General features: G+C 56.0%; 1 protein-coding gene across 1 annotated transcript in view; it reads left to right on the top strand.

Annotated features, from left to right (window-relative positions):
• The window catches only part of PLEC (plectin), a 301,817-nt gene that overhangs the window by 163,874 nt on the left and 113,834 nt on the right, over positions 1-24,109 (top strand). Inside the window, exons 5-8 of the mRNA XM_067466996.1 lie at positions 10,418-10,479; positions 14,107-14,196; positions 21,545-21,622; positions 21,737-21,829. Of these exons, the coding sequence (XP_067323097.1) occupies positions 10,418-10,479; positions 14,107-14,196; positions 21,545-21,622; positions 21,737-21,829 (323 nt within the window). The remainder of the gene's footprint in view (positions 1-10,417; positions 10,480-14,106; positions 14,197-21,544; positions 21,623-21,736; positions 21,830-24,109) is intronic.

Genomic DNA, 24,109 nt, shown 5'->3' with positions numbered 1-24,109 from the left:
TTCAAAGCGTGGCTGCTTCCTGCCCGGGTGGGGGTGGGGGGGGGGTGGGATCCACCTTGGGTGGCTTGTACAGTCCGGAAAACTGACGGCAACCCGATAATTGTGGCCGTGAAAGCCTTGGGCAGCGACACAGAGACACCCTATTATTATTATTTATGATGAAGGAGAGTAATGCAGAGTCCGGTTCTGGGCGGGGGGGGCGTGGCTTGGCGCGGGGGGGCGTGTCCTCGGGGCGGGTTTGTTTCGGCTTCGGGGCGGGGCGCAAACAGCCGCAAACAGAAGTTTGTCGGCGTCGGCAACAAGTGGTGGCGATGTCGGGCGAAGGCTGCACTGCCACATCCTCCTCGTCCTCGTCCTCGTCCTCAGCAGGCGCCTACTTCGCGTATAAGCGGGCGGTGCTATTTGACGCCTCCTCGGAGTGGCTGTCCTCGCCCGCCGAAGTGCGGCAGCGCCTTCTCTGCAAACAGCTCTGCTGCCTCGGTACGTCCGCCTCTCTCGCTCTACCCGCCGCCGCCTCCAGGGGGCGACCTAGCCATGCTGCCAATACCCCTTCCGCGCCTCTTTCGGGGTGGGTCTAACGGGTGGGGCGTCGCCTTGGCAACCGCGCCTCCTTCCCCGCCGACGCCCTGCCTGCCTGCCTGTCACCCTCCCTCCTTCAAAACCCACGCCTGCGCACTCGCACCTCCTCCCCCCTCCCAAGCGGTGAATCCACACTAATGCGGAACTAATCCACTTTGAGTCCTCTTTGCCTTCCCGCTTAATGCTATCGAATCCTGGGAAGTGTAGTTCGGTGAGGCAACCGAGGAAGAAGGGCAAGGCTTTGCAGGACTGCAACCTCCCTTGACTAGGCTCCTTCTTTGGAAGCTTTGAAGCAGAGACTGGGTGGCCATCTGCCAGGGGTGATTTGAAGGCAATATTCCTGCTTCTTGGCGGAATGGGGCTGGACTGGAGGATGGCCCAGGAGGTCTCTTCCAACTCTAGGGTTCTAGGATTCCACCTGAACATGAAAAAGTCTCCTCCAACTCTTTGATTCTAGGATTCTATAAAAACTTCCTGCGAGAGCCATTCAGCAGTGGAACTCTCTGCCCCGGAGTGTGGTGGAGGCTCCTTCTTGGAAGCTTTGAAACAGAGGCTGGGTGGCCATCTGTCAGGGGTGATTTGAATGCAATATTCCTGCTTCTTGGCAGAATGGGGTTGGACTGGAGGATGGCCCAGGAGGTCTCTTCCAACTCTAGGATGTGATGATTCAGTGTTCAGCAGTGGAACTCTCTGCTCTGGAGTGTGTTGGAGGCTCCTTCTTTGGAAGCTTTGAAGCAGAGGCTGGATGGCCATCTGTCAGGGGTGATTTGGATGCAGTATTCCTGCTTCTTGGCAGAATGGGGTTGGGCTGGATGATGGCCCACCAGGTATCTTCCGACTCTTTGATTCTAGGATTGTATAAGAACTTCCTGACTGTGAGAGCCGTTCAGCAGTGGAACTCTCTGCCCCGGAGGGAGTGTGGTGGAGGCTCCTTCTTTGGAGGCTTTGAAACAGGGGCTGGATGGCCATCTGTCAGGGGTGATTTGAATGCAATCTTCCTGCTTCTTGGCAGAATGGGGTTGGACTGGATGATGGTCCAGAAGGTCTCTTCCAACTCTAGGGTTCTAGGATTCTATGATTCTAATGCACTTTGAGTCCTCTTTGCCTTCCCGGCTTAATGTTATCGAATCCTGGGGGGTGTTTTATGTTTTGGTCATGTCAGGAGCGACTTGAGAAACTGCAAGTCGCTCCTGGTGTGAGAGAATTGGCCGTCTGCAAGGACGTTGCCCAGGGGACGCCTGAATATGAGTTGATGTGTTACCAGGCATGTAGCTGAGGGGGGGGGGGTGGCTTGAGGGGCTTCAGCCCCCCCCCCCCTGAAATTCTGATGGTGGTTCGCGGAAAGGCCTTCCTGGTGCATTATTTGAACTGTGATGTTTATTCCTATCATGATCTGATCACCATACTCAATATATCCCATATGCATGATGGGGGTATTGGGGTAACGATACAAAAGGTTTGCTAGGCTAGACCCTCTTTCACTCAGACTCAGCCCCCCCCCCTGAAACTCAGCCCTCCTCCAACCCCCCCCCAAAAAAAAACCTCACCCCCCCCCCCCAAATCGAAATCCTGGCTACGGGCCTGTGTGTTACCATCCTTGTGGGAGGCTTCTCTCATGTCCCCACATGAGGAGCTGGAGCTGACAGAGGGAGCTCATCCACACTCTCCCCGGATCCAAACCTGCGACCTGTCAGTCTTCAGTCCTGCCAGCAAAGGGGTTTAACCCACTGCGCCACCGGGGGCTCCATCCTGGGAGGTGTAGTGTGGCAACCGAGGAAGAAGGGCAAGGCTTTGCAAAACTGCAACCTCCCCGGACTCCCTAGCAGTGGAGCTGGCTGGCCATCTGCCAGGAGGGATTGGGTGGTGCCCTCCCCAGTCACAGAATGGGTTGGAGGTGCGGTCTCTCCCAGCTGGAGGAGCAGCAACCCAGGCCTGAGGCTTCCTCTCTTGTTGTTGTTGTTGCTATTGTTTATTTCTCTTTCCTGCCTTCAAAGCAAGGTGATTCAGGGCACCACAAATAGTGGGATTCATAGTTTTGGAAACCTGTCATAGAGAACCCTTCAAAAAAAAATTGCAAGTCGCTTCTGGTGTGAGAGAATTGGCTGTCTGCAAGGACATTGCCCAGGGGACACCCAGATGATTTGATGATTTGCCCCTTCCACACTGTCCTGTAGCCCAGGATCTGATCCTGGAACACCTGGCAGTGCAGACGCCTGTGACCAACTCTGGCACTTGAAGGTTTATTGAGGTCTCCATCGGGCTTGTGGCTGGGATGTGTCGTGTGCCTGCCTTGCCTATTTGATCAGCTATTGATTAATGTATTGTCGAAGGCTTTCATGGCTGGAATCACTAGGTTCTTGTGGGTTTTTTCGGGCTATAGAGCCATGTTCTAGAGGCATTTCTCCTGACGTTTCGCCTGCATCTATGGCAAGCATCCTCAGAGGTTGAGAAGGTCAATCAAAAGATGCAGGCTTTTTTAGCTACAGCTTGACATTCCTGGCTCCTGTGCCCCTTCCTCAGGGGTCTTTTCCACCCGTCCTGCTGTGGAATCCTAGAATCAAAGAGTTGGAAGAGACCTCCTGGGCCTTCATCCAGTCCAACCCCATTCTGCCAAGAAGCAGGAATATTGCATTCAAATCACCCTGGACAGATGGCCATCCAGCCTCTGCTTAAAAGCTTCCAAAGAAGGAGCCTCCACCACACTCCCTCCGGGGCAGAGAGTTCCACTGCTGAACATAGAATCCTAGAGTTGGAAGAGACCTCCTGGGCCATCATCCAGTCCAACCCCATTCTGCCAAGAAGCAGGAATATTGCATTCAAATCACCCCGGACAGATGGCCAGGCATCCTTGCCCTCCATTCTGTATCTCCCTCCTTTCACCCCGGCAGGAAACGCACAACCTGAGCCCTCCCGGCAGAGGGCCAGGCAACCCTTTGGTGCGGTTTCATTCCAGTCTTTCCCAGGCCAGGCGGGGGGGGGGGGGGAGCACCATGAGTCATAGAGCACACCCTCCCCACTCCCCCCCCCCCAAGCCGTCCAAGGTCCAGGGAAGGCAAGGAGGGCGTCTCCGGGCTCCCGACTTGGCCGCGACCTTTGTCTGGCTCTGTTCGGCTTCGCCTTGTGTCCAAATCAGAGGCGCCTCTTCCTCGGGGAAGTTTTCCAAAGAGGGAAAGCACTTTGCACATGGGCAGAGGACTGAGCAGGGAGGGGCAGAGAGCCTCTCCCTCGCCCTTTCCCCTCCTGCTGTTATGACAAAGCGTGTTTTTCTTGCAAAGCGGCAGGAAGCGGGCAGTTTCCTGCCAATTGTGGGGAAGGGAAAAAGGAAAGGGGGGGGGGGGAGAGAAGAGAAGAGAGAGGGGTGCGGCCTGGCCCCACCCCCAGGGAAAGGGGAAGGGAGGGGCCAAGCGGTGCCAAGTCCCTGGGGAAGGAAGGAGAGGAAGAAGAGCCACTCCGGACTCAGAGGCAGAGAGAGAGGGACAGAGAGAGTGGGACTGACCAGTGGCCGGAGCCATGTCCAGGGCCAGGCTGCGGAGCCGAGAGGCGGGGGTCGAGGGGCCCCTCTCCCCTTCCTCACCTTCTTCCTCCCCTTCCCCCCTCTCTCTCTCCGAGGAGAACCACTACAAGGGACTCCTCCGCGTCTCCGAGGGGCTCAAAGGTAGAAAGGCATGGGGGGGGGGGCTTCCTGGGGGTGGGGGTCTGTACCTGAGGGGACTCATTTCCTCCTGCAAAGTTTTTTGCAAGTGGCCACTTTGTGTTCTCTATGTAACAGCAGGACTGAGCCAACTTGGGCCCTCCCTCTGGGTGTTTTGGACTTCAACTCCCAGAATTCCTGGCCGCAGGCCCCTTCTTTTTCCCCTTCAGCCGCTTAAGTGGCTGAAGGGGAAAAAGAAGGGGCCTGCGGCCAGGAATTCTGGGAATTGAAGTCCAAAAACACCCATAGGAAGGGCCCAAGTTGGCCCAGACCTGATCTAGTGTTTTACCATCCTTATTGTTCATTCTGGTTGTTGTTTGTATTCCTTCTTTTTGTCTTATATTAATTGTTTACCCGACTTTATATAGTTTATTGTGTCGTGTTTTGTTGTATTATTTATGTTGTGAGCCGCTCTAAGTCCGTTTGGGAGATGGGGTGGGATAGAAATGATTATGATAATTATTATTACTATTATTGGGTTCCTGTGAGTTTCTTAGGCAGTACAGCTATGTTCGAGAAGCATTCTCTCCTGACATTTCGCCCACATCTATTGCTAACGGTATCCACAGAGGTTGTGAGGTTTTCTTCAACAACAAATTATTATTATTATTATTATTATTATTATTATTAATGTTGTGAGAAGCCCTGAGTCCCTTTGGGAGATGAGGTGGGATAGAAATGATGATGATGATGATGATTACTATTACAATTATTATTGGGTTGCTCTGAGTTTTTTGGGCTGTACTTTGGGAGATGGGGTGGGATAGAAATGATGATGATGACTATTATTACTATTATTGGCTTGCTGTGAGTTTCTTGGGCAGTACAGCCATGTTTGAGAAGCATTCTCTCCTGACATTTCACCCACATCTGTGGCTAATGGTATCCACAGAGGTTGTGAGGTTTTCTTCAACAACAAAATATTACTATTAATATTATTATTATGCCTGGACCAAATTCAGCCCTTCCTCCGGGTGTTTTGGACTCCAACTCCCACACTTCCTAACTGTTAGGAATGGTGGGAGTTGGAGTCCAAAACACCTGGAGGGAAAGAGGGCCCAAATTGGCCCGGGCATAATAATAATAATAATAATAGTGTCATGTTTTGTTATATTAATTATGTTGTGAGCCGCTCTGAGTCCCTTTGGGAGATGGGGTGGGATAGAAATGATGATAATGATGATTACTATTATTATTGGTTTGCTATGAGTTTTTTGGGCTGTACGGCCATGTTCCAGAAGCATGGTCACATCTATGGCTTTTGCCCACATCTATGGCTAATGGCATCCACAAAGGTTGTGAGGGTTTCCACCACTCTGAGTCCCTTTGGGAGATGGGACAGGATAGAAATGATGATGATGATGATGATGATGATGGTGATGGTGATTGCTATTACTATTGGGTTGCTGTGAGTTTTTTGGGCTGTACGGCCATGTTCCAGAAGCATGGCCACATTTATGGCTAATGGCATCCACAAAGGTTGTGAGGGTTTCTTCAACAACACACAATAATAGTAATAGTAATAGTAGTAATAATAATAATAATAATAATAATAATAATAATAATAATAATAATAATTGAGTCCCCTTTCAGGGGTAGAAAAGGGTGGGGTACAAATATTTGAAATAAATAAATAAAAATTATTATTATTCTGTACTCTGTATCAGGCCTGGGCCAACTTGGGCCCTCCTTCCCTCCAGGTGTTTTGGACTCCAACTCCCACAATTCCTAACAGCCTACCGGCTCAGTTCTTGTGGGTTTTTTCAGGCTATATGGCCATGTTCTAGAGGCATTTCTCCTGACATTTCGCCTGCATCTATGGCAAGCATCCTCAGAGGGTGAGGTCTGTTCCTACCGGCTGTTAGGAATTGTGGGAGTTGGAGTCCAAAACACCTGGAGGGAAGGAGGGCCCAAGTTGGCCCAGGGCTGCTCTATAGGATAGTGTCAAGAGAAGGGTCTGGTAGGTAGGACCCCCCCCCTTTCTGTGCACCATTTCCTGTCCCTTCCCTTTTCGGGGTGGGGAGGGGGGCTCAGAGGTGCATTCCTGGATGGGGTGGGGCAGGTCACATGGGGCGGCAGCAGGCAAATCCCATCCTGCCCCCAGGAGATGCAAAGCAGGCGAAAAACAGGTCAGGTTGAGTGCGTGTTGGGAGAAAGAGCCCACCTGTGGGGCAGGAGACCCCTTGGGAGGGCATTGGGCAGGAAGGCCAAATACTGGACGTAACATCACATTAGTAGAAAGGGAGGAAGAATGATGGATAGGAAAGGAAAGCAAGCAGTTCTGCTCCTCCTTTATGTGCCTTTCCCAAGCATGTGTCCCCTTTAAATCCGGTTTCTGCCTCCTGCAGAATTCTGGGGATTGTAGTTTTAGGGAGAGGGGGAGTTCAAACAGGTTCTGGGCCTCACGACTGATTGATTGATTTAGAACTTTGATATCCCGTTCTTCTCTGCCTCCAGGGAGGGACTCAGAATGGCTCACAGCAATGTCTTGTCAAAGGCTTTCATGGCCAGAATCACTGGGTTGTTGTAGGTTTTTCCGGGCTATATGGCCATGTTCTAGAGGCATTCTCTCCTGACGTTTCGCCTGCATCTGTGGCAAGCATCCTCAGAGGTAGTGAGGTTGTTGTAGGTTTTTCCGGGCTATATGGCCATGGTCTAGAGGCATTCTCTCCTGACGTTTCACCTGCATCTGTGGCAAGCATCCTCAGAGGTAGTGAGGTTGTTGTAGGTTTTTCCGGGCTATATGGCCATGGTCTAGAGGCATTCTCTCCTGACGTTTCGCCTGCATCTGTGGCAAGCATCCTCAGAGGTAGTGAGGTTGTTGTAGGTTTTTCCGGGCTATATGGCCATGGTCTAGAGGCATTCTCTCCTGACGTTTCACCTGCATCTGTGGCAAGCATCCTCAGAGGTAGTGAGGTTGTTGTAGGTTTTTCCGGGCTATATGGCCATGGTCTAGAGGCATTCTCTCCTGACGTTTCGCCTGCATCTGTGGCAAGCATCCTCAGAGGTAGTGAGGTTGTTGTAGGTTTTTCCGGGCTATATGGCCATGGTCTAGAGGCATTCTCTCCTGACGTTTCGCCTGCATCTGTGGCAAGCATCCTCAGAGGTAGTGAGGTTGTTGTAGGTTTTTCCGGGCTATATGGCCATGGTCTAGAGGCATTCTCTCCTGACGTTTCGCCTGCATCTATGGCAAGCATCCTCAGAGGTGGTGAGGTCACATCCTCTGAGGATGCTTGCCATAGATGCAGGCGAAACGTCAGGAGAGAATGCCTCTAGACCATGGCCATATAGCCCGGAAAAACCTACAACAACCCAATAAATAACAATTTAAAACAATAAGTTAAAATACATATAAAACCATTCGCCAAGTTAAAAACAACGTCCAACTCAGTCCGCACAATGTGGTCCAGTAACTTCAGTCTTTACTGCAAAAGCCAGGATTCCACTTGCTTCCTGAAGGTCAGGAGGGAGGGGGCAGACCTGACTTCATTCGGGAGAGAGTTCCATAGCCGGGGGGCCACCACGGAGGAGGGCCCGTCTCTCGTTCCCGCCAGACGTGACTGCAAAAGTGGAGGGACCAAGAGCAGGGCCTTTCTGGAAGATCTTAATGCCCTTGATCAGTGGTTCTCAACCCGGGGTCCCCAGATGTTTTTGGCCTACAACTCCCAGAAATCCCAGCTAGTTTACCAGGTGTTAGGATTTCTGGGAGTTGTAGGCCAAGAACATCTGGGGACCTCAGGTTGAGAACCACTGCCCTTGATGGTTTATAGGGGAGAATCATAGAATCCAAGAGTTGGAAGAGACCTGGTGGGCCATCCAGTCCAACCCCATTCTGCCAAGAAGCAGGAATATTGCACTCAAATCACCCCTGACAGATGGCCATCCAGCCCCTGTTTCAAAGCTTCCAAAGAAGGAGCCTCCACCACACTCCTGGGCAGAGAGTTCCACTGCTGAACATAGAATCCTAGAATCCTAGAGTTGGAAGAGACCTCATGGGCCATCTAGTCCAACCCCATTCTGCCAAGAAGCAGGAATATTGCATTCAAATCACCCCTGACAGATGGCCATCCAGCCTCTGTTTAAAAGCCTCTAAAGATGAAACCACCACCACACTGGGGCAGAGAGTTCCACTGCTGAACAGCTCTCACAGTCAGGAAGTTATAGAATCATAGAATCAGAGTTGGAAGAGACCTCATGGGCCACCCAGTCCAACCCCATTCTGCCAAGAAGCAGGAATATTGCATTCAAAGCACCCCTGACAGATGGCCATCCAGCCTCTGCTTCAAAGCTTCCAAAGAAGGAGCCTCCACCACACTCCTGGGCAGAGAGTTCCACTGCTGAACGGCTCTCACAGTCAGGAAGTTCTTCCTCATGTTCAGATGGAATCTCCTTTCTTGTAGTTTGAAGCCATTGAATACGTTCGGACAGGTAGACTACAAAGCCCAGAATTCTGCAGGAGGCAGCGACCAGATTTATAGGGGTGCGGGCATCCTCAAACTGCGGTCCTCCAGCTGTCTGGGCCTCCAACTCCCAGAATTCCTGAGCATTGAACAAGCTGGCTAGGGCTTCTGGGAGTTGGAGGCCCGAACCATTGGAGGATGTGATGAGGCTGCAAGTCTACATTCCTGGCATTCATAGAATCATAGAATCATAGAGTTGGGAGAGACTTCCTGGGCCATCCAGTCCAACCCCATTCTGCCAAGAAGCAGGAATATTGCATTCAAATCACCCCTGACAGATGGCCATCCAGCCTCTGCTTAAAAGCCTCCAAAGAAGGAGACTCCACCACACTTTGAGACAGAGAGTTCCACTGCTGAACAGCTCTCATAGAATCCTGGAGTTGGAAGAGACCTCCTGGGCCATCATCCAGTCTAACCCCATTCTGCCAAGAAGCAGGAATATTGCATTCAAATCACCCCTGACAGATGGCCATCCAGCCTCTGTTTTTTCAGATTCTAGCAAAACTTCAAAGTTTCCCAGTCTTGGGCCGTTGCAGGTTTTTTGGGTTATGTTTCTAGAAGCATTCTCTCCTGACGTTTCGCCTGCATCTGTGGCAGGCATCCTCAAGAGGTTGTGAGGATTTCCCAATCCTTTTCTTTCTTAAAACGCTCGGAGAAATGCATGCCCTCGTTGCCCTTCGCTTGACTACACTTCCTTCTCTATCTTGACCTGCCCTTGAAACCCCCTTTTTGGTGGATCTCCCCCAAGTTGCCCCCCACCCGTATTTAGAATAGAATCAAAGAGTTGGAAGAGACCTCATGGGCCATCCAGTCCAACCCCCTGCCAAGAAGCACAATAGGAGCCTTTGCAAGGTGTGCCTTTGCACCCATGTTGTTTTCCTGCTCATGCATTCCAGCCCATAGCTCTTTCTATGCTCTTGTGTGGGGAGCTCTGCCCCATGGACCGCGCCTGGTGCCTGGGGGGCCTCTTTCTTCCTCTCTGTCTGCGCAGAGGCACTCCCTTCCCTGAGGTTGATGGCCCGCTCTGTGCGGCTGGAAGGGCTTTGGGCCGGGATTAGATCAAGCCCAGACGGGCCCCCAGGGCATGGCTGTGGCGCAATGGGGCAGGGAAGCGCATTGTCAAGGGCTTTCAGGGACTTAGTCACTGGGGGGTGGTGTGGTTCCTGGCCTGGAGGGTTGTGTCCTAGCAGTATTTTCTCCTGACATTTTGCCACAGCCTCAGGCCCTTTCCTTTTCCCCCTCAGCCGCTTAAGCGGCTGAGGGGGAAAAGGAAAGGGCCCGAGGCTGTGGCAAAACGTCAGGAGAAAATGCTGCACAGACACAACCCTCCAGCCTAGGAATCCCACAACACTCCAATGCAGGGAAGGGGCTTTCTATCCCTTTCCCCTCCTTCAATCAACGTGTGTGTTGGTTGTCAGGGTGTGGCCCTTAGCGACCTATGGAACCCCCCCCCCCCTTGCAATTTTGGGGTTTGGAGGAGGAGGATGCCTGAGTCAGAGCGGTGGTGGCACCATTTCCTTCCTCTCTCCTTCCTTCCTTTCCTCCCTCCTATGAGTCACTGATGTGGTTGTGGTTGCAGCTGCTGTGGCTGCCCCGGTTTCCCCTTCTCTGTGTTTTGGGGAGACCCCCCTTCTTTTGCCCCCCTCAAAAAAACCCCACCTCACTCACCTCTCCTCCTCTCTTGCAGACGAACGCGACCGGGTCCAGAAGAAAACCTTCACGAAATGGGTCAACAAGCACCTGCTCAAGGTGAGCCCACAAACTTGCTGTCTAGTCCTTGAATGCTGGGCCCATAACCATTGTTAGGGTGATTGGGAGGGCCTTTCCTGGTTGGAGGTCTCACTGCTTGGCTGAAAGGGAAGGAGACCCCTCCCCATGTCTCTCCTTCATCCTTCCTTCCTTCCTTCCTTCCTTCCTTCCTTCCTTCCTTCCTTCCTTCCTTTCTTCCTTCTGGAATCATTCTGGGCCCATAATCATTTTTAGGGTAATTGGGGAGGGGGCTTTCCTGGGTGGGGGTCTCACTGCCAGAACCATGGGCTTGGCTGAAAGGGAAGGAGACCCCTCCCCATGTCTCTTCCTTGCTTCTTTCCTTCTAGAAGCATGCTAGGCCCATAACCATTATTGGGAGGGCCTTTTTGGGTTTGGGGTCTCACTGCCAAAACCATGAGCTAGGCTGAAAGGGAAAGAGACCCTTCCCCATGTCTCTTCCTCTTCCTTCCTGAAGCATGCTGGGCCCATAACCATTTTTAGGGTAATTGGGAGGGTCTTTCCTGGGTGGGGGTCTCACTGCCAGAACCATGGGCTTGGCTGAAAGGGAAGGAGACCCCTCCCCATGTCTCTTCCTTGCTTCTTTCCTTCTAGAAGCATGCTAGGCCCATAACCATTATTGGGAGGGCCTTTTTGGGTTTGGGGGTCTCACTGCCAAAACCATGGGCTTGGCTGAAAGGGAAGGAGACCCCTCCCCATGTCTCTCCCCCTTCCTCCTTCCTTCCTTCTGGAAGCATGCTGGGCCCATAACCATTGTTGAGGTAATTGGGAGGGCCTTTCCTGGTTGGGGGTCTCACTGCCAGAACCATAGGCTTGGCTGAAAGGGAAGGAGACCCCTCCCCATGTCTTTCCCTCTTCCTTGCTTCCTTTTGGAAGCATGCTGGGCCCATAACCATTGTTGGGGTAATTGGGAGGGTCTTTCCTGGTTGGGGGTCTCACTGGCAGAACCATGAGGCTTGGCTGAAAGGGAAGGAGACCCCTCCCCATGTCACTTCCTTCTTCCTTCCCTCCCTTCCTTCTGGAAGCATGCTGGACCCATAACCATGGTTTGAGTAATTGGGCCTTTCCTGGTTGGGGGTATCCCTGCCAGAACCATGGGCTTGGACAAAAGGGAAGGAGACCCCTCCCCATGTCTCTCCTCCTCCCTTCCTTCCTTCCTTCCTTCCTTCCTTCCTTCCTTCCTTCCTTCCTTCCTTCCTGAAGCATGCTGGGCCCATAATCATTCTTAGAGTAATTGGGAGGGCCTTTCCTGGTTGGGGGTCTCACTGCCAGAAACATGGGGCTTGGCTGAAAGGAAAGGAGACCCCTCCCCATGCCTCTTCTCCTTCTTCCTTTCTTCCTTCCTGCCTGCCTGCCTGAAGCATGCCAGGCCCATAACCATTGTTGGGGTAATTGGGAGGGCTTTTCCTGGTTGGGGGTCTCACAACTAGAACCATGGGCTTGGCTGAAAGAGAAGGAGACCCCTCCCCATGTCTCTCCTCCTTCCTTTCATCCTTAAGCATGCTGAGCCCATAATAATTGTTGGGGTAATTGGGAGGGCCTCTTCTGGTCGGGGGGGGGGGGGTCACACAGCCAGAACCATGGGGCTTGGCTGAAAGGGAAGAAGACCCCTCCCCATTTCTCTCCCCTTCCTTCCTTCCTTCCTTCCTTCCTGAAGCATGCTGGGCCCATAACCATTGTTGGGGGAATTAGGTAGCCAAAGTGCTGATTCTTATCCAATTAACTGACTTCAAAAGTGTTTTTTTTTTTGGGGGGGGGTCTTATCTTTGTTTACATTTCCTTCCACCTTTCCCTCTCTTTCCCTTGGGGCTGGGGGCTGGGGGGGGTCTCCCTTCCTGATGGGATGCATTGTGGGGGAGGAAAGAGGGGCCTGGGACTTCTCTTCCTAACCTGCCTCCGTCTCTTTCTCTTCCTGCTCCTTCTCTCCTTCCTTCTTCCTTCCTCCCTTCCTTGGGACAGCACTGGCGAGCGAGGTAGGTGTGCCAAAGCCCCGGGGTCTGAGGGCTCCAGGCTGCCCCCTTGATCCCCCTTCTCTCCCCTCTTTTTTCCCCACTGCTCTTTTCTATTCTGTGCCCTCAGTGCTGCATTGGGAGAGGGAGGGTATCATTGGGGAGGGGTCTTTGGGGGGTCCCCTTTGGCCCCTGGGTGGGCCCACAGCCAGTGGCCGACTTAGTAAAAGAGCCAAACTGGGACAAAAGGCAGCTTCCAGCCTTAAAATAGATCCAAATACTCTGCAAAGGGGCCACAGTAGTGCAGCAGGTTAAATCGCTGAGCTGCAGAACTTACTGACCAGAAAGTTGGGTGTTCGAATCCATGGGAGGGGGTGAGCTCCTGTTGTTAGCCCCAGCTCCTGACAACCTAAAGTTTTAAAATTTTATTTATTTATTTATTTATTTCATTTACTTATACCCCACCCTTCTCACCCCGGGGGGGACTCAGGGCGGCTTACAGTGGGGGCACAATTTGCCCAAAACAATTCACAAGCAATACAAATACAAACAATTCAACAATTAATTAAAAACATCAGTACATAATAAAATAATAAAAACAGTCTCATGCTTAGGGTTCATAGTCCATATATCCATTCCATTCCATTTGTCCTTGTCTATCATCAGATCCTTCAGTTAGCTGTCAGAATGACCAAAGGCTTGATCCCAGATCCAGGTCTTCAGTTTTTTCCTAAACGCCAGAAGGGAAGTTGCCGATCTAATCTCCCTGGGGAGTGAGTTCCACAGGTGGGGGGCCACCACTGAGAAGGCCCTGCTCCTCGTCCCCACCAGCCTCACTTGTGAGAGTGGCGGGGTCGAGAGCAGGGTCTCCCCAGAAGATCTTAAGCTTCGAGGTGGGATGTAGAGGGAGATCCGTTCGGACAGATACACTGGGCCGGAACCGTATAGGGTTTTGTAGGTCAAAACCAGCACTTTGAATTGTGCTCGGAATTGGATCGGCAGCCAGTGGAGCTGGCACAACAGGGGGGTGGTATGCTCCCTGTACGCTGCTCCGGTGAGAAATCTGGCTGCTTCTCGCTGGACTAGTTGTAGTTTCCGAGCAGTCTTCAAAGGCAACCCCACGTAGAGTGCGTTGCAGTAATCCAACCGGGATGTGACAAGAGCGTGGACCACCGTGGTCAGATCCGACTTCCCAAGGTACGGGCGCAGCTGGCGCACAAGTTTCAATTGTGCGAAAGCTCTCCCGGCCACCGCCGAGACCTGGGTTTCCAGGCTCAGCGATGAGTCCAGGATCACTCCCAAGCTGCGAACCTGCGTCTTTAAAGTTTTAAAAAATGCAAATGTGAGTAAATCGATAGGTACCGCTCCAGTGGGAAGCTAATGGCGCTCCATGCAGTCCTGCCAGTGGAGGTGTCTATGGACAACGCCGGCTCTTCGGCTTAGGAATGGGCATGAGCATCAGAGTCCCAGGGTCGGATATGATTGGACTAGCTTTTACTCTGCTCAAGGCTCCTCTTGTGCGTCTAGATGGCACCCCAGAACCCGGTCCATTAGGGTGGTGCATAAGGCCGGGGTCTCCCAGTGAAAGGGGGGGGGGGCTTTGGGTGGGATTGTGCCCCTCCTCCTTGGTTTTGACCCCCTCCTCTTGCCCCCCCTCCAGGCCCAGCGCCATGTCAACGACCTCTACGAAGACCTGCGCGACGGGCACAACCTCATCTCTCTGCTGGAGGTGCTTTCGGGGGACACCCTGGTAAGTAGCCCCCACCTCCCCCCCCCAATAGGCCCTTTCTTTCCCCCTTTTTGCTCATGGGAGGGGGCTGTGGAGAACACCCTCCTCGGTGGCAATTGGGGGGCTGGAAGCCGACCAAGGGGTCTCAAGGGAAAGGCTGGGCTGCAGCCCCTCCTCACCCCCCCCCCCACCTCGCATTGCCTCGCTGCCCCTCCCTCAAATATTTCACACATCCTGCCCCCCCCCCCCCCCCGCTTGCTCCCTGGTGGGGCCTAGAGAAAGTTACTTTCACTGTAATCCTAACCCGCTCCTTCTTGCAAGACCTGGGAAGGGCAAGGAGAAGAGCCTCCTCCCCCCCCCCCCCCCGCAATTGGTGTGATAGGACCCCTCCCTTTCTTTGGGGCCTCCCCTCCCCATTCCATCCTTAGAGAGGCATTACTTAGAATGGGTGGGAAGGGGCTTCCCTTGGGTTCTGTGGGGTGGGCACCCTCCATGCCACGCAAGATAACACTGGGCATGGGTTGGGGAGGGGATGGATAAGGGGTGGGAAGAGACACCCCCCCCCTCAGGAGTCCCAGGGTGGGAGGGAGGGGTCAACACCTAGCCCCCTGGTGACCCCCAAGCGGATGTTGGACGTCCAGTGACCCCTGCAGAGCTCTAGAGCCAGAGTGGGCCGCGTCATGGAATGATGGGAGTCCAGAGCACCGAGAGGGAGGGGGCTTTTGGGGGAGGGGAATGTGTCCCAAGGATTTGGGGTCCCCCTGGTCAGCTGAGTGGGCAGTGCCAGGGAATGATTGGAGACCAGAGAGAGGGGGCTTTGGGGTGAGGAGCAGAAGGTGTTGCATCCCAAGGATTTGGGGGTCCCCCTGGTCAGCTGCACCCCCTTTGCCCCCACCTGTCTACGTGAGAGGGAGGGGTCAACACCCAGCCCCCTGGTGACCCCCAAGCAGATGTCGGATGCCCAGTGACCGCTGCAGAGCTCTAGAGCCAGAGTGGGCAGTGCCAGGGAATGATTGGAGACCAGAGGGAGGGGGCATTGGGGTGAGGGGTTGTGGGCAGAGCAGAAGGAGTTGCATCCCAAGGATTTGGGGGTCCCCCTGGAGGCCAAGCTCCCTGGTGACCCACAAGTGGGTGTTGGACAGTCAGTGACCCCTGCAGAGCTCTAGAGCCAGAGTGGGCAGTGCCATGGAATGATGGGACTCCAAAGCACAGAGAGGGAGGGGGCTTTGGGGGGAGGGGAATGTGTCCCAAGGATTTGGGGGTCCCCCTGGCCAGCTGCACCCCATTTGCCCCCACCTGCCTGCCTGGGAGGGAGGGGTCACCACCCAGCCCCGTGGTGACCCCCAAGCGGATGTCGGACGGCCAGTGACCCCTGCAGAGCTCTAGAGCCAGAGTGGGCAGTGCCAGGGAATGATTGGAGACCAGAGGGAGGGGGCTTTGTGGGGAGGGGAATGTGTCCCAAGGAGTTGGGGGTCCCCCTGGTCAGCTGCACCCCCTTTCCCCCGACCTGCCTGCCTGGGGGTCAACTCCCAGCCCCCTGGTGACCCCCAAGTGGATGTCGGAGGGCCAGTGACCCCTGCAGAGCTCTAGAGCCAGAGTGGGCAGCGCCATGGAATGATGGGAGTCCAAAGCACAGAGAGGGAGGGGGCTTTGGGGGATGGTGAATGTGTCCCAAGGAGTTGGAGCTCCCCCTGGTCAGTCGCACCCCCTTTGCCCCCACCTGCCTGCCTGGGATCAAGGGGTCAACACCCAGCCCCCTGCTGACCCCCAAGTGGATGTCGGATGGTCAGTGACCGCTGCAGAGCTCTAGAGCCAGAGTGGGCAGTGCCAGGGAATGATTGGAGACCAGAGGGAGGGGGCTTTGGGGGTAGGGGAATGTTTCCCAAGGAGTTGGGGGTCCCCCTGGTCAGCCGCACCCCCTTTGCCCCCGCCTGCCTGCCTGGGAGGGAGGGGTCAACACCCAGCTGCCTGGTGACTCCCAAGTGGATGTCGGACGGCCAGAGTGGACCGCGTTGTGGAATGATGGGAGTCCAAAGCACCGAGAGGGAGGGGGCTTTGGGGGGAGGGGAATATGTCCCAAGGAGTTGGGGGTCCCCCTGGTCAGCCGCACCCCCTTTGCCCCTGCCTGCCTGCCTGGGAGGGAGGGGTCAACACCCAGCTGCCTGGTGACTCCCAAGTGGATGTCGGACGGCCAGAGTGGACCGCGTCGTGGAATGATGGGAGTCCAAAGCACCGAGAGGGAGGGGGCTTTGGGGGGAGGGGAATATGTCCCAAGGAGTTGGGGGTCCCCCTGGTCAGCCGCACCCCCTTTGCCCCTGCCTGCCTGCCTGGGAGGGAGGGGTCAACACCCAGCTGCCTGGTGACTCCCAAGTGGATGTCGGACGGCCAGAGTGGACCGCGTCGTGGAATGATGGGAGTCCAAAGCACCGAGAGGGAGGGGGCTTTGGGGGGAGGGGAATATGTCCCAAGGAGTTGGGGGTCCCCCTGGTCAGCCGCACCCCCTTTGCCCCTGCCTGCCTGCCTGGGAGGGAGGGGTCAACACCCAGCTGCCTGGTGACTCCCAAGTGGATGTCGGACGGCCAGAGTGGACCGCGTCGTGGAATGATGGGAGTCCAAAGCACCGAGAGGGAGGGGGCTTTGGGGGGAGGGGAATATGTCCCAAGGAGTTGGGGGTCCCCCTGGTCAGCCGCACCCCCTTTGCCCCTGCCTGCCTGCCTGGGAGGGAGGGGTCAACACCCAGCTGCCTGGTGACTCCCAAGTGGATGTCGGACGGCCAGAGTGGACCGCGTCGTGGAATGATGGGAGTCCAAAGCACCGAGAGGGAGGGGGCTTTGGGGGGAGGGGAATATGTCCCAAGGAGTTGGGGGTCCCCCTGGTCAGCCGCACCCCCTTTGCCCCTGCCTGCCTGCCTGGGAGGGAGGGGTCAACACCCAGCTGCCTGGTGACTCCCAAGTGGATGTCGGACGGCCAGAGTGGACCGCGTCGTGGAATGATGGGAGTCCAAAGCACCGAGAGGGAGGGGGCTTTGGGGGGAGGGGAATATGTCCCAAGGAGTTGGGGGTCCCCCTGGTCAGCCGCACCCCCTTTGCCCCTGCCTGCCTGCCTGGGAGGGAGGGGTCAACACCCAGCTGCCTGGTGACTCCCAAGTGGATGTCGGACGGCCAGAGTGGACCGCGTCGTGGAATGATGGGAGTCCAAAGCACCGAGAGGGAGGGGGCTTTGGGGGGAGGGGAATATGTCCCAAGGAGTTGGGGGTCCCCCTGGTCAGCCGCACCCCCTTTGCCCCTGCCTGCCTGCCTGGGAGGGAGGGGTCAACACCCAGCTGCCTGGTGACTCCCAAGTGGATGTCGGACGGCCAGAGTGGACCGCGTCGTGGAATGATGGGAGTCCAAAGCACCGAGAGGGAGGGGGCTTTGGGGGGAGGGGAATATGTCCCAAGGAGTTGGGGGTCCCCCTGGTCAGCCGCACCCCCTTTGCCCCTGCCTGCCTGCCTGGGAGGGAGGGGTCAACACCCAGCTGCCTGGTGACTCCCAAGTGGATGTCGGACGGCCAGAGTGGACCGCGTCGTGGAATGATGGGAGTCCAAAGCACCGAGAGGGAGGGGGCTTTGGGGGGAGGGGAATATGTCCCAAGGAGTTGGGGGTCCCCCTGGTCAGCCGCACCCCCTTTGCCCCTGCCTGCCTGCCTGGGAGGGAGGGGTCAACACCCAGCTGCCTGGTGACTCCCAAGTGGATGTCGGACGGCCAGAGTGGACCGCGTCGTGGAATGATGGGAGTCCAAAGCACCGAGAGGGAGGGGGCTTTGGGGGGAGGGGAATATGTCCCAAGGAGTTGGGGGTCCCCCTGGTCAGCCGCACCCCCTTTGCCCCTGCCTGCCTGCCTGGGAGGGAGGGGTCAACACCCAGCTGCCTGGTGACTCCCAAGTGGATGTCGGACGGCCAGAGTGGACCGCGTCGTGGAATGATGGGAGTCCAAAGCACCGAGAGGGAGGGGGCTTTGGGGGGAGGGGAATATGTCCCAAGGAGTTGGGGGTCCCCCTGGTCAGCCGCACCCCCTTTGCCCCTGCCTGCCTGCCTGGGAGGGAGGGGTCAACACCCAGCTGCCTGGTGACTCCCAAGTGGATGTCGGACGGCCAGAGTGGACCGCGTCGTGGAATGATGGGAGTCCAAAGCACCGAGAGGGAGGGGGCTTTGGGGGGAGGGGAATATGTCCCAAGGAGTTGGGGGTCCCCCTGGTCAGCCGCACCCCCTTTGCCCCTGCCTGCCTGCCTGGGAGGGAGGGGTCAACACCCAGCTGCCTGGTGACTCCCAAGTGGATGTCGGACGGCCAGAGTGGACCGCGTCGTGGAATGATGGGAGTCCAAAGCACCGAGAGGGAGGGGGCTTTGGGGGGAGGGGAATATGTCCCAAGGAGTTGGGGGTCCCCCTGGTCAGCCGCACCCCCTTTGCCCCTGCCTGCCTGCCTGGGAGGGAGGGGTCAACACCCAGCTGCCTGGTGACTCCCAAGTGGATGTCGGACGGCCAGAGTGGACCGCGTCGTGGAATGATGGGAGTCCAAAGCACCGAGAGGGAGGGGGCTTTGGGGGGAGGGGAATATGTCCCAAGGAGTTGGGGGTCCCCCTGGTCAGCCGCACCCCCTTTGCCCCTGCCTGCCTGCCTGGGAGGGAGGGGTCAACACCCAGCTGCCTGGTGACTCCCAAGTGGATGTCGGACGGCCAGAGTGGACCGCGTCGTGGAATGATGGGAGTCCAAAGCACCGAGAGGGAGGGGGCTTTGGGGGGAGGGGAATATGTCCCAAGGAGTTGGGGGTCCCCCTGGTCAGCCGCACCCCCTTTGCCCCCGCCTGCCTGCCTGGGAGGGAGGGGTCAACACCCAGCTGCCTGGTGACTCCCAAGTGGATGTCGGACGGCCAGAGTGGACCGCGTCGTGGAATGATGGGAGTCCAAAGCACCGAGAGGGAGGGGGCTTTGGGGGGAGGGGAATATGTCCCAAGGAGTTGGGGGTCCCCCTGGTCAGCCGCACCCCCTTTGCCCCTGCCTGCCTGCCTGGGAGGGAGGGGTCAACACCCAGCTGCCTGGTGACTCCCAAGTGGATGTCGGACGGCCAGAGTGGACCGCGTCGTGGAATGATGGGAGTCCAAAGCACCGAGAGGGAGGGGGCTTTGGGGGGAGGGGAATATGTCCCAAGGAGTTGGGGGTCCCCCTGGTCAGCCGCACCCCCTTTGCCCCTGCCTGCCTGCCTGGGAGGGAGGGGTCAACACCCAGCTGCCTGGTGACTCCCAAGTGGATGTCGGACGGCCAGAGTGGACCGCGTCGTGGAATGATGGGAGTCCAAAGCACCGAGAGGGAGGGGGCTTTGGGGGGAGGGGAATATGTCCCAAGGAGTTGGGGGTCCCCCTGGTCAGCCGCACCCCCTTTGCCCCTGCCTGCCTGCCTGGGAGGGAGGGGTCAACACCCAGCTGCCTGGTGACTCCCAAGTGGATGTCGGACGGCCAGAGTGGACCGCGTCGTGGAATGATGGGAGTCCAAAGCACCGAGAGGGAGGGGGCTTTGGGGGGAGGGGAATATGTCCCAAGGAGTTGGGGGTCCCCCTGGTCAGCCGCACCCCCTTTGCCCCTGCCTGCCTGCCTGGGAGGGAGGGGTCAACACCCAGCTGCCTGGTGACTCCCAAGTGGATGTCGGACGGCCAGAGTGGACCGCGTCGTGGAATGATGGGAGTCCAAAGCACCGAGAGGGAGGGGGCTTTGGGGGGAGGGGAATATGTCCCAAGGAGTTGGGGGTCCCCCTGGTCAGCCGCACCCCCTTTGCCCCTGCCTGCCTGCCTGGGAGGGAGGGGTCAACACCCAGCTGCCTGGTGACTCCCAAGTGGATGTCGGACGGCCAGAGTGGACCGCGTCGTGGAATGATGGGAGTCCAAAGCACCGAGAGGGAGGGGGCTTTGGGGGGAGGGGAATATGTCCCAAGGAGTTGGGGGTCCCCCTGGTCAGCCGCACCCCCTTTGCCCCTGCCTGCCTGCCTGGGAGGGAGGGGTCAACACCCAGCTGCCTGGTGACTCCCAAGTGGATGTCGGACGGCCAGAGTGGACCGCGTCGTGGAATGATGGGAGTCCAAAGCACCGAGAGGGAGGGGGCTTTGGGGGGAGGGGAATATGTCCCAAGGAGTTGGGGGTCCCCCTGGTCAGCCGCACCCCCTTTGCCCCTGCCTGCCTGCCTGGGAGGGAGGGGTCAACACCCAGCTGCCTGGTGACTCCCAAGTGGATGTCGGACGGCCAGAGTGGACCGCGTCGTGGAATGATGGGAGTCCAAAGCACCGAGAGGGAGGGGGCTTTGGGGGGAGGGGAATATGTCCCAAGGAGTTGGGGGTCCCCCTGGTCAGCCGCACCCCCTTTGCCCCCGCCTGCCTGCCTTTGCATTTGCACACGCTCTAACACAAGAAGCTCTGGGGGTGAGGGGTTCTCCCTCCCCATGCTCACTGTCTGTCCTCCCTCCTGTCGGTCTGTCCGGCTCTGTGTCCGGCCTCTCCTGTCTGTGCCCTCTGACCTCTGCTTCCCTCTCTGCTCTGCCCTCTCGCTGCCTCCTCCTCCTCCTTCTTCGCTGCGGCCGCCTTGTAGCCCAGAGAGCGGGACGTGATCCGGAACCTGCGGCTGGTGAGTGAGTGGGCCTGCCTGCCTTCCTTCCTTCCGTCCTTGCGTCCTTCTCTCTGCATGGCTCTGCGGCCACCCCTCTGCTGCCCTGGACACTGCGCCCGCTTGACCAGAGCCTGGCCTGGCATTTGGGGGGTGGGGGGTACCAAAGGGAGCGTTGGCCGCTCTTGACCCCGAACCCTGCTGTGGGTTGGGCAGCTCACCTGACCCTTTCCAATGCCTCGGATTGCGATCATTGGGCCCACTCAGCTGTGGTCATCCTGCGGCCGGTGCCTTTGGGGTCTGCGCTTGGGGAGGAGGGAAGAGGGGGGGCTCCTGCTTTGGCAGCTCTTCTTAACACACACCCCCGCCCCACCCTCTTTAGCAATGTATGCTGTGATTCTGCCCCCCCCCCCCATCCTGTTCTGCAATGTGGTCAAGGGATGAAGCGGTGTCTGTTGCGTGTTCCTGCGTGTTGGGGGAGGGAAGGGCGGGGGGCCATTGTCTCCATGCCAGGCGCTTCATGCTGGGGCTGAGAGGAAGCCATGGGGGAACATCGAGGAGGGGGCCATTTCCCACCATTGTTCTGTGGCGGGTGGGAAGCTCATCAAAAGAGGGAGCTCATTCTCATCTGCTTGGCTGGAAAGGGAAAAGGGGGGGGGGGGCGCTCCACGTCTGTGTCCTAACAAGAAGTCCAGTGGGATACTGACCCCCCTTTCCTCCATCCTCCATCTCCCCCCCCCCATTCAGCCCCGCGAAAAGGGCCGCATGCGCTTCCACAAACTCCAGAATGTGCAGATTGCCCTGGACTACCTGAAGCACCGACAGGTGAGTCAAAAAGAGGGGGGGCAGCCTTGGTGGGGGAAGGATGGAGGGTCTTCTTTCCTTCTGGAGGGAGCTCGAGCCCAGTGACACCAGTGACCGCTCCCCTTCTTTTCCCAGGTGAAACTGGTCAATATCCGGAACGATGACATTGCAGATGGGAACCCCAAGCTGACGCTGGGCTTGATATGGACCATCATCCTCCACTTCCAGGTGAGTTAAGCCCTTTATTTATCGTATCAGCAGCAAACCCCAGGGTAGAGTTGAATGAGAGGAGATTCCATCTGAACATGAGGAAGAACTTCCTGACTGTGAGAGCCGTTCAGCAGTGGAACTCTCTGCCCCGGAGGGAGTGTGGTGGAGGCTCCTTCTTTGGAAGCTTTTAAGCAGAGGCTGGATGGCCATCTGTCAGGGGTGATTTGAATGCAATATTCCTGCTTCTTGGCAGAATGGGGTTGGACTGGATGGCCCAGGAGGTCTCTTCCAACTCTTTGATTCTATGATTCTATGATTCTATGAACGTGCATCTCAAAAACACAAAGTTTTGGAAACTTGGCATTGCATTTAATGTCCTTTGAGCAGAAGCTGGCGCACTGGGAGCTCCTCCCTTGTGCATGTCGCAAGGCTCAGGTTGCATTGCAGTAGGTGGTCTGAGTTGAGTTGGGGAGGGGAGACCCAGGGCCAGGCCCACTGAAGAGGAGGGGGCTCTCCTTGCTTGGCAGCCACTGGCCCACCTGGCCCCACCTGATGCCCAGCAGTGGGGCTGGTGCTCAAGGAGCAAGGTCAGGGGGCAGAATGCCTGCTAGTCACTCCCATCAGGCTGGGACCCTTTCTGGGTGGGTTTAGATGAAGGCCCCTCCCCACACAACTTTCCCTAGCATACAACTCCTCTGTTGCGCCAGCTCCACTGGCTGCCAGTTTGCTACTGGGCACAATTCAAAGTGTGAAAGCCCTAAACAGTTCTGGCCCAGAGAGATGGGCCAAAACTAACAAAATGAAGTTCAACAGTGACAAATGCACGATACTCCACTTTGGCAGGAAAAATGAAATGCAAAGAGACAGAATGGGGGACGCCTGGCTCGAGAGCAGAATGTGTGAAAAAGATCTTGGAGTCCTCGTGGACAACAAGTTAAACATGAGCCAACAACGTGATGTGGCGGCAAAAAAAGCCAATGGGATTTTGGCCTGCATCAAGAGGAGCATAGTGTCTAGATCTAAGGAAGTCCTGCTCCCCATGCTCTATTCCGCTTTGGTTAGACCACTTTACCTGGAATATTGTGTCCCATTCTGCGCACCACAATTGAAGAGAGATATTGACTCTAAGCTGGAATGTGTTCAGAGGAGGGAGAATAAAATGATCAAGGGTCTGGAGAACAAGCCCTATGAGGAGCGGCTTAAGGAGCTGGGCATGTTTAGCCTGAAGAAGAGAAGGCTGAGAGGAAACATGATAAGCGCCATGTATAAATATGTGAGAGGAAGCCACAGGGAGGAGGAGGGAGCAAGCTTCCTTTCTGCTTCCTTGGAGACTAGGATGCGGAACAATGGCTTCAAACTACAAGAGAGGAGATTCCATCTGAACATGAGGAAAAACTTCCTGACTGTGAGAGCCATTCAGCAGTGGAACTCTCTGCCCCGGAGGGAGTGTGGTGGAGGCTCCTTCTTTGGAAGCTTTTAAACAGAGGCTGGATGGCCATCTGTCAGGGGTGATTTGAATGCAACATTCCAGCTTCTTGGCAGAATGGAGTTGGACTGGATGGCCCAGGAGGTCTCTTCCAACTCTTTGATTCTATGATTCTATGTTCAGCAGTGGAACTCTCTGCCCCGGAGGGAGTGTGGTGGAGGCTCCTTCTTTGGAAGCTTTGAAACAGAGGCTGGATGGCCATTTGTCAGGGGTGATTTGAATTCAATTTTCCTGCTTCTTGGCAGAATGGGGTTGGACTGGATGATGGCCCAGGAGGTCTCTTCCAACTCTTTGATTCTAGGATTATCTACCCGAATGCATCTCCCCTTACGAACCTGCCAGGAATTTAATATCACCTGGGGAGGCCTTGCACTTCATTCTGCCTGCCTTGTGGGGACGAGAGACAGGGCCTTCTCCGTGGTGGCCCCTTGGCTGTGGAACTCCCTCCTTAGGGATATTAGATCGGCCCCCTCCCTCCTGACCTTTTGGAAAAGAGTGAAAACCTGGCTCTTTGATTGGTGTGTGTGTTTGCCGTGGCATCTAATGGTTGCCATTTTGTACACCGCCCTGATTCACCTTCGGGCTTAGAAAGGTGGGAGAGAACTGCTGTCAATCAATAAATAAATACATAAATAACAGTCATTGCACGGAGGAGGTTGCATTGCATTGGGTGGGAGGCCCAGATGGGAGTTTGAGGAGGGGGAGGCTAGAGAGCCCCCTTTGCAACCTCCTTTTGCTAGGCGTGGATTCAGGAGAGGCAGCCATACACACAAACACACACTCACACACACACACACACACACTTTTCCAAG

Source organism: Anolis sagrei, chromosome 4, assembly GCF_037176765.1.
Source record: "Anolis sagrei isolate rAnoSag1 chromosome 4, rAnoSag1.mat, whole genome shotgun sequence".
NCBI classification, from domain to species: Eukaryota; Metazoa; Chordata; class Lepidosauria; order Squamata; family Dactyloidae; genus Anolis; species Anolis sagrei.
Note: the sequence above shows the minus strand (reverse complement) of the source record. Positions and strands in the feature narration are given on the sequence as shown.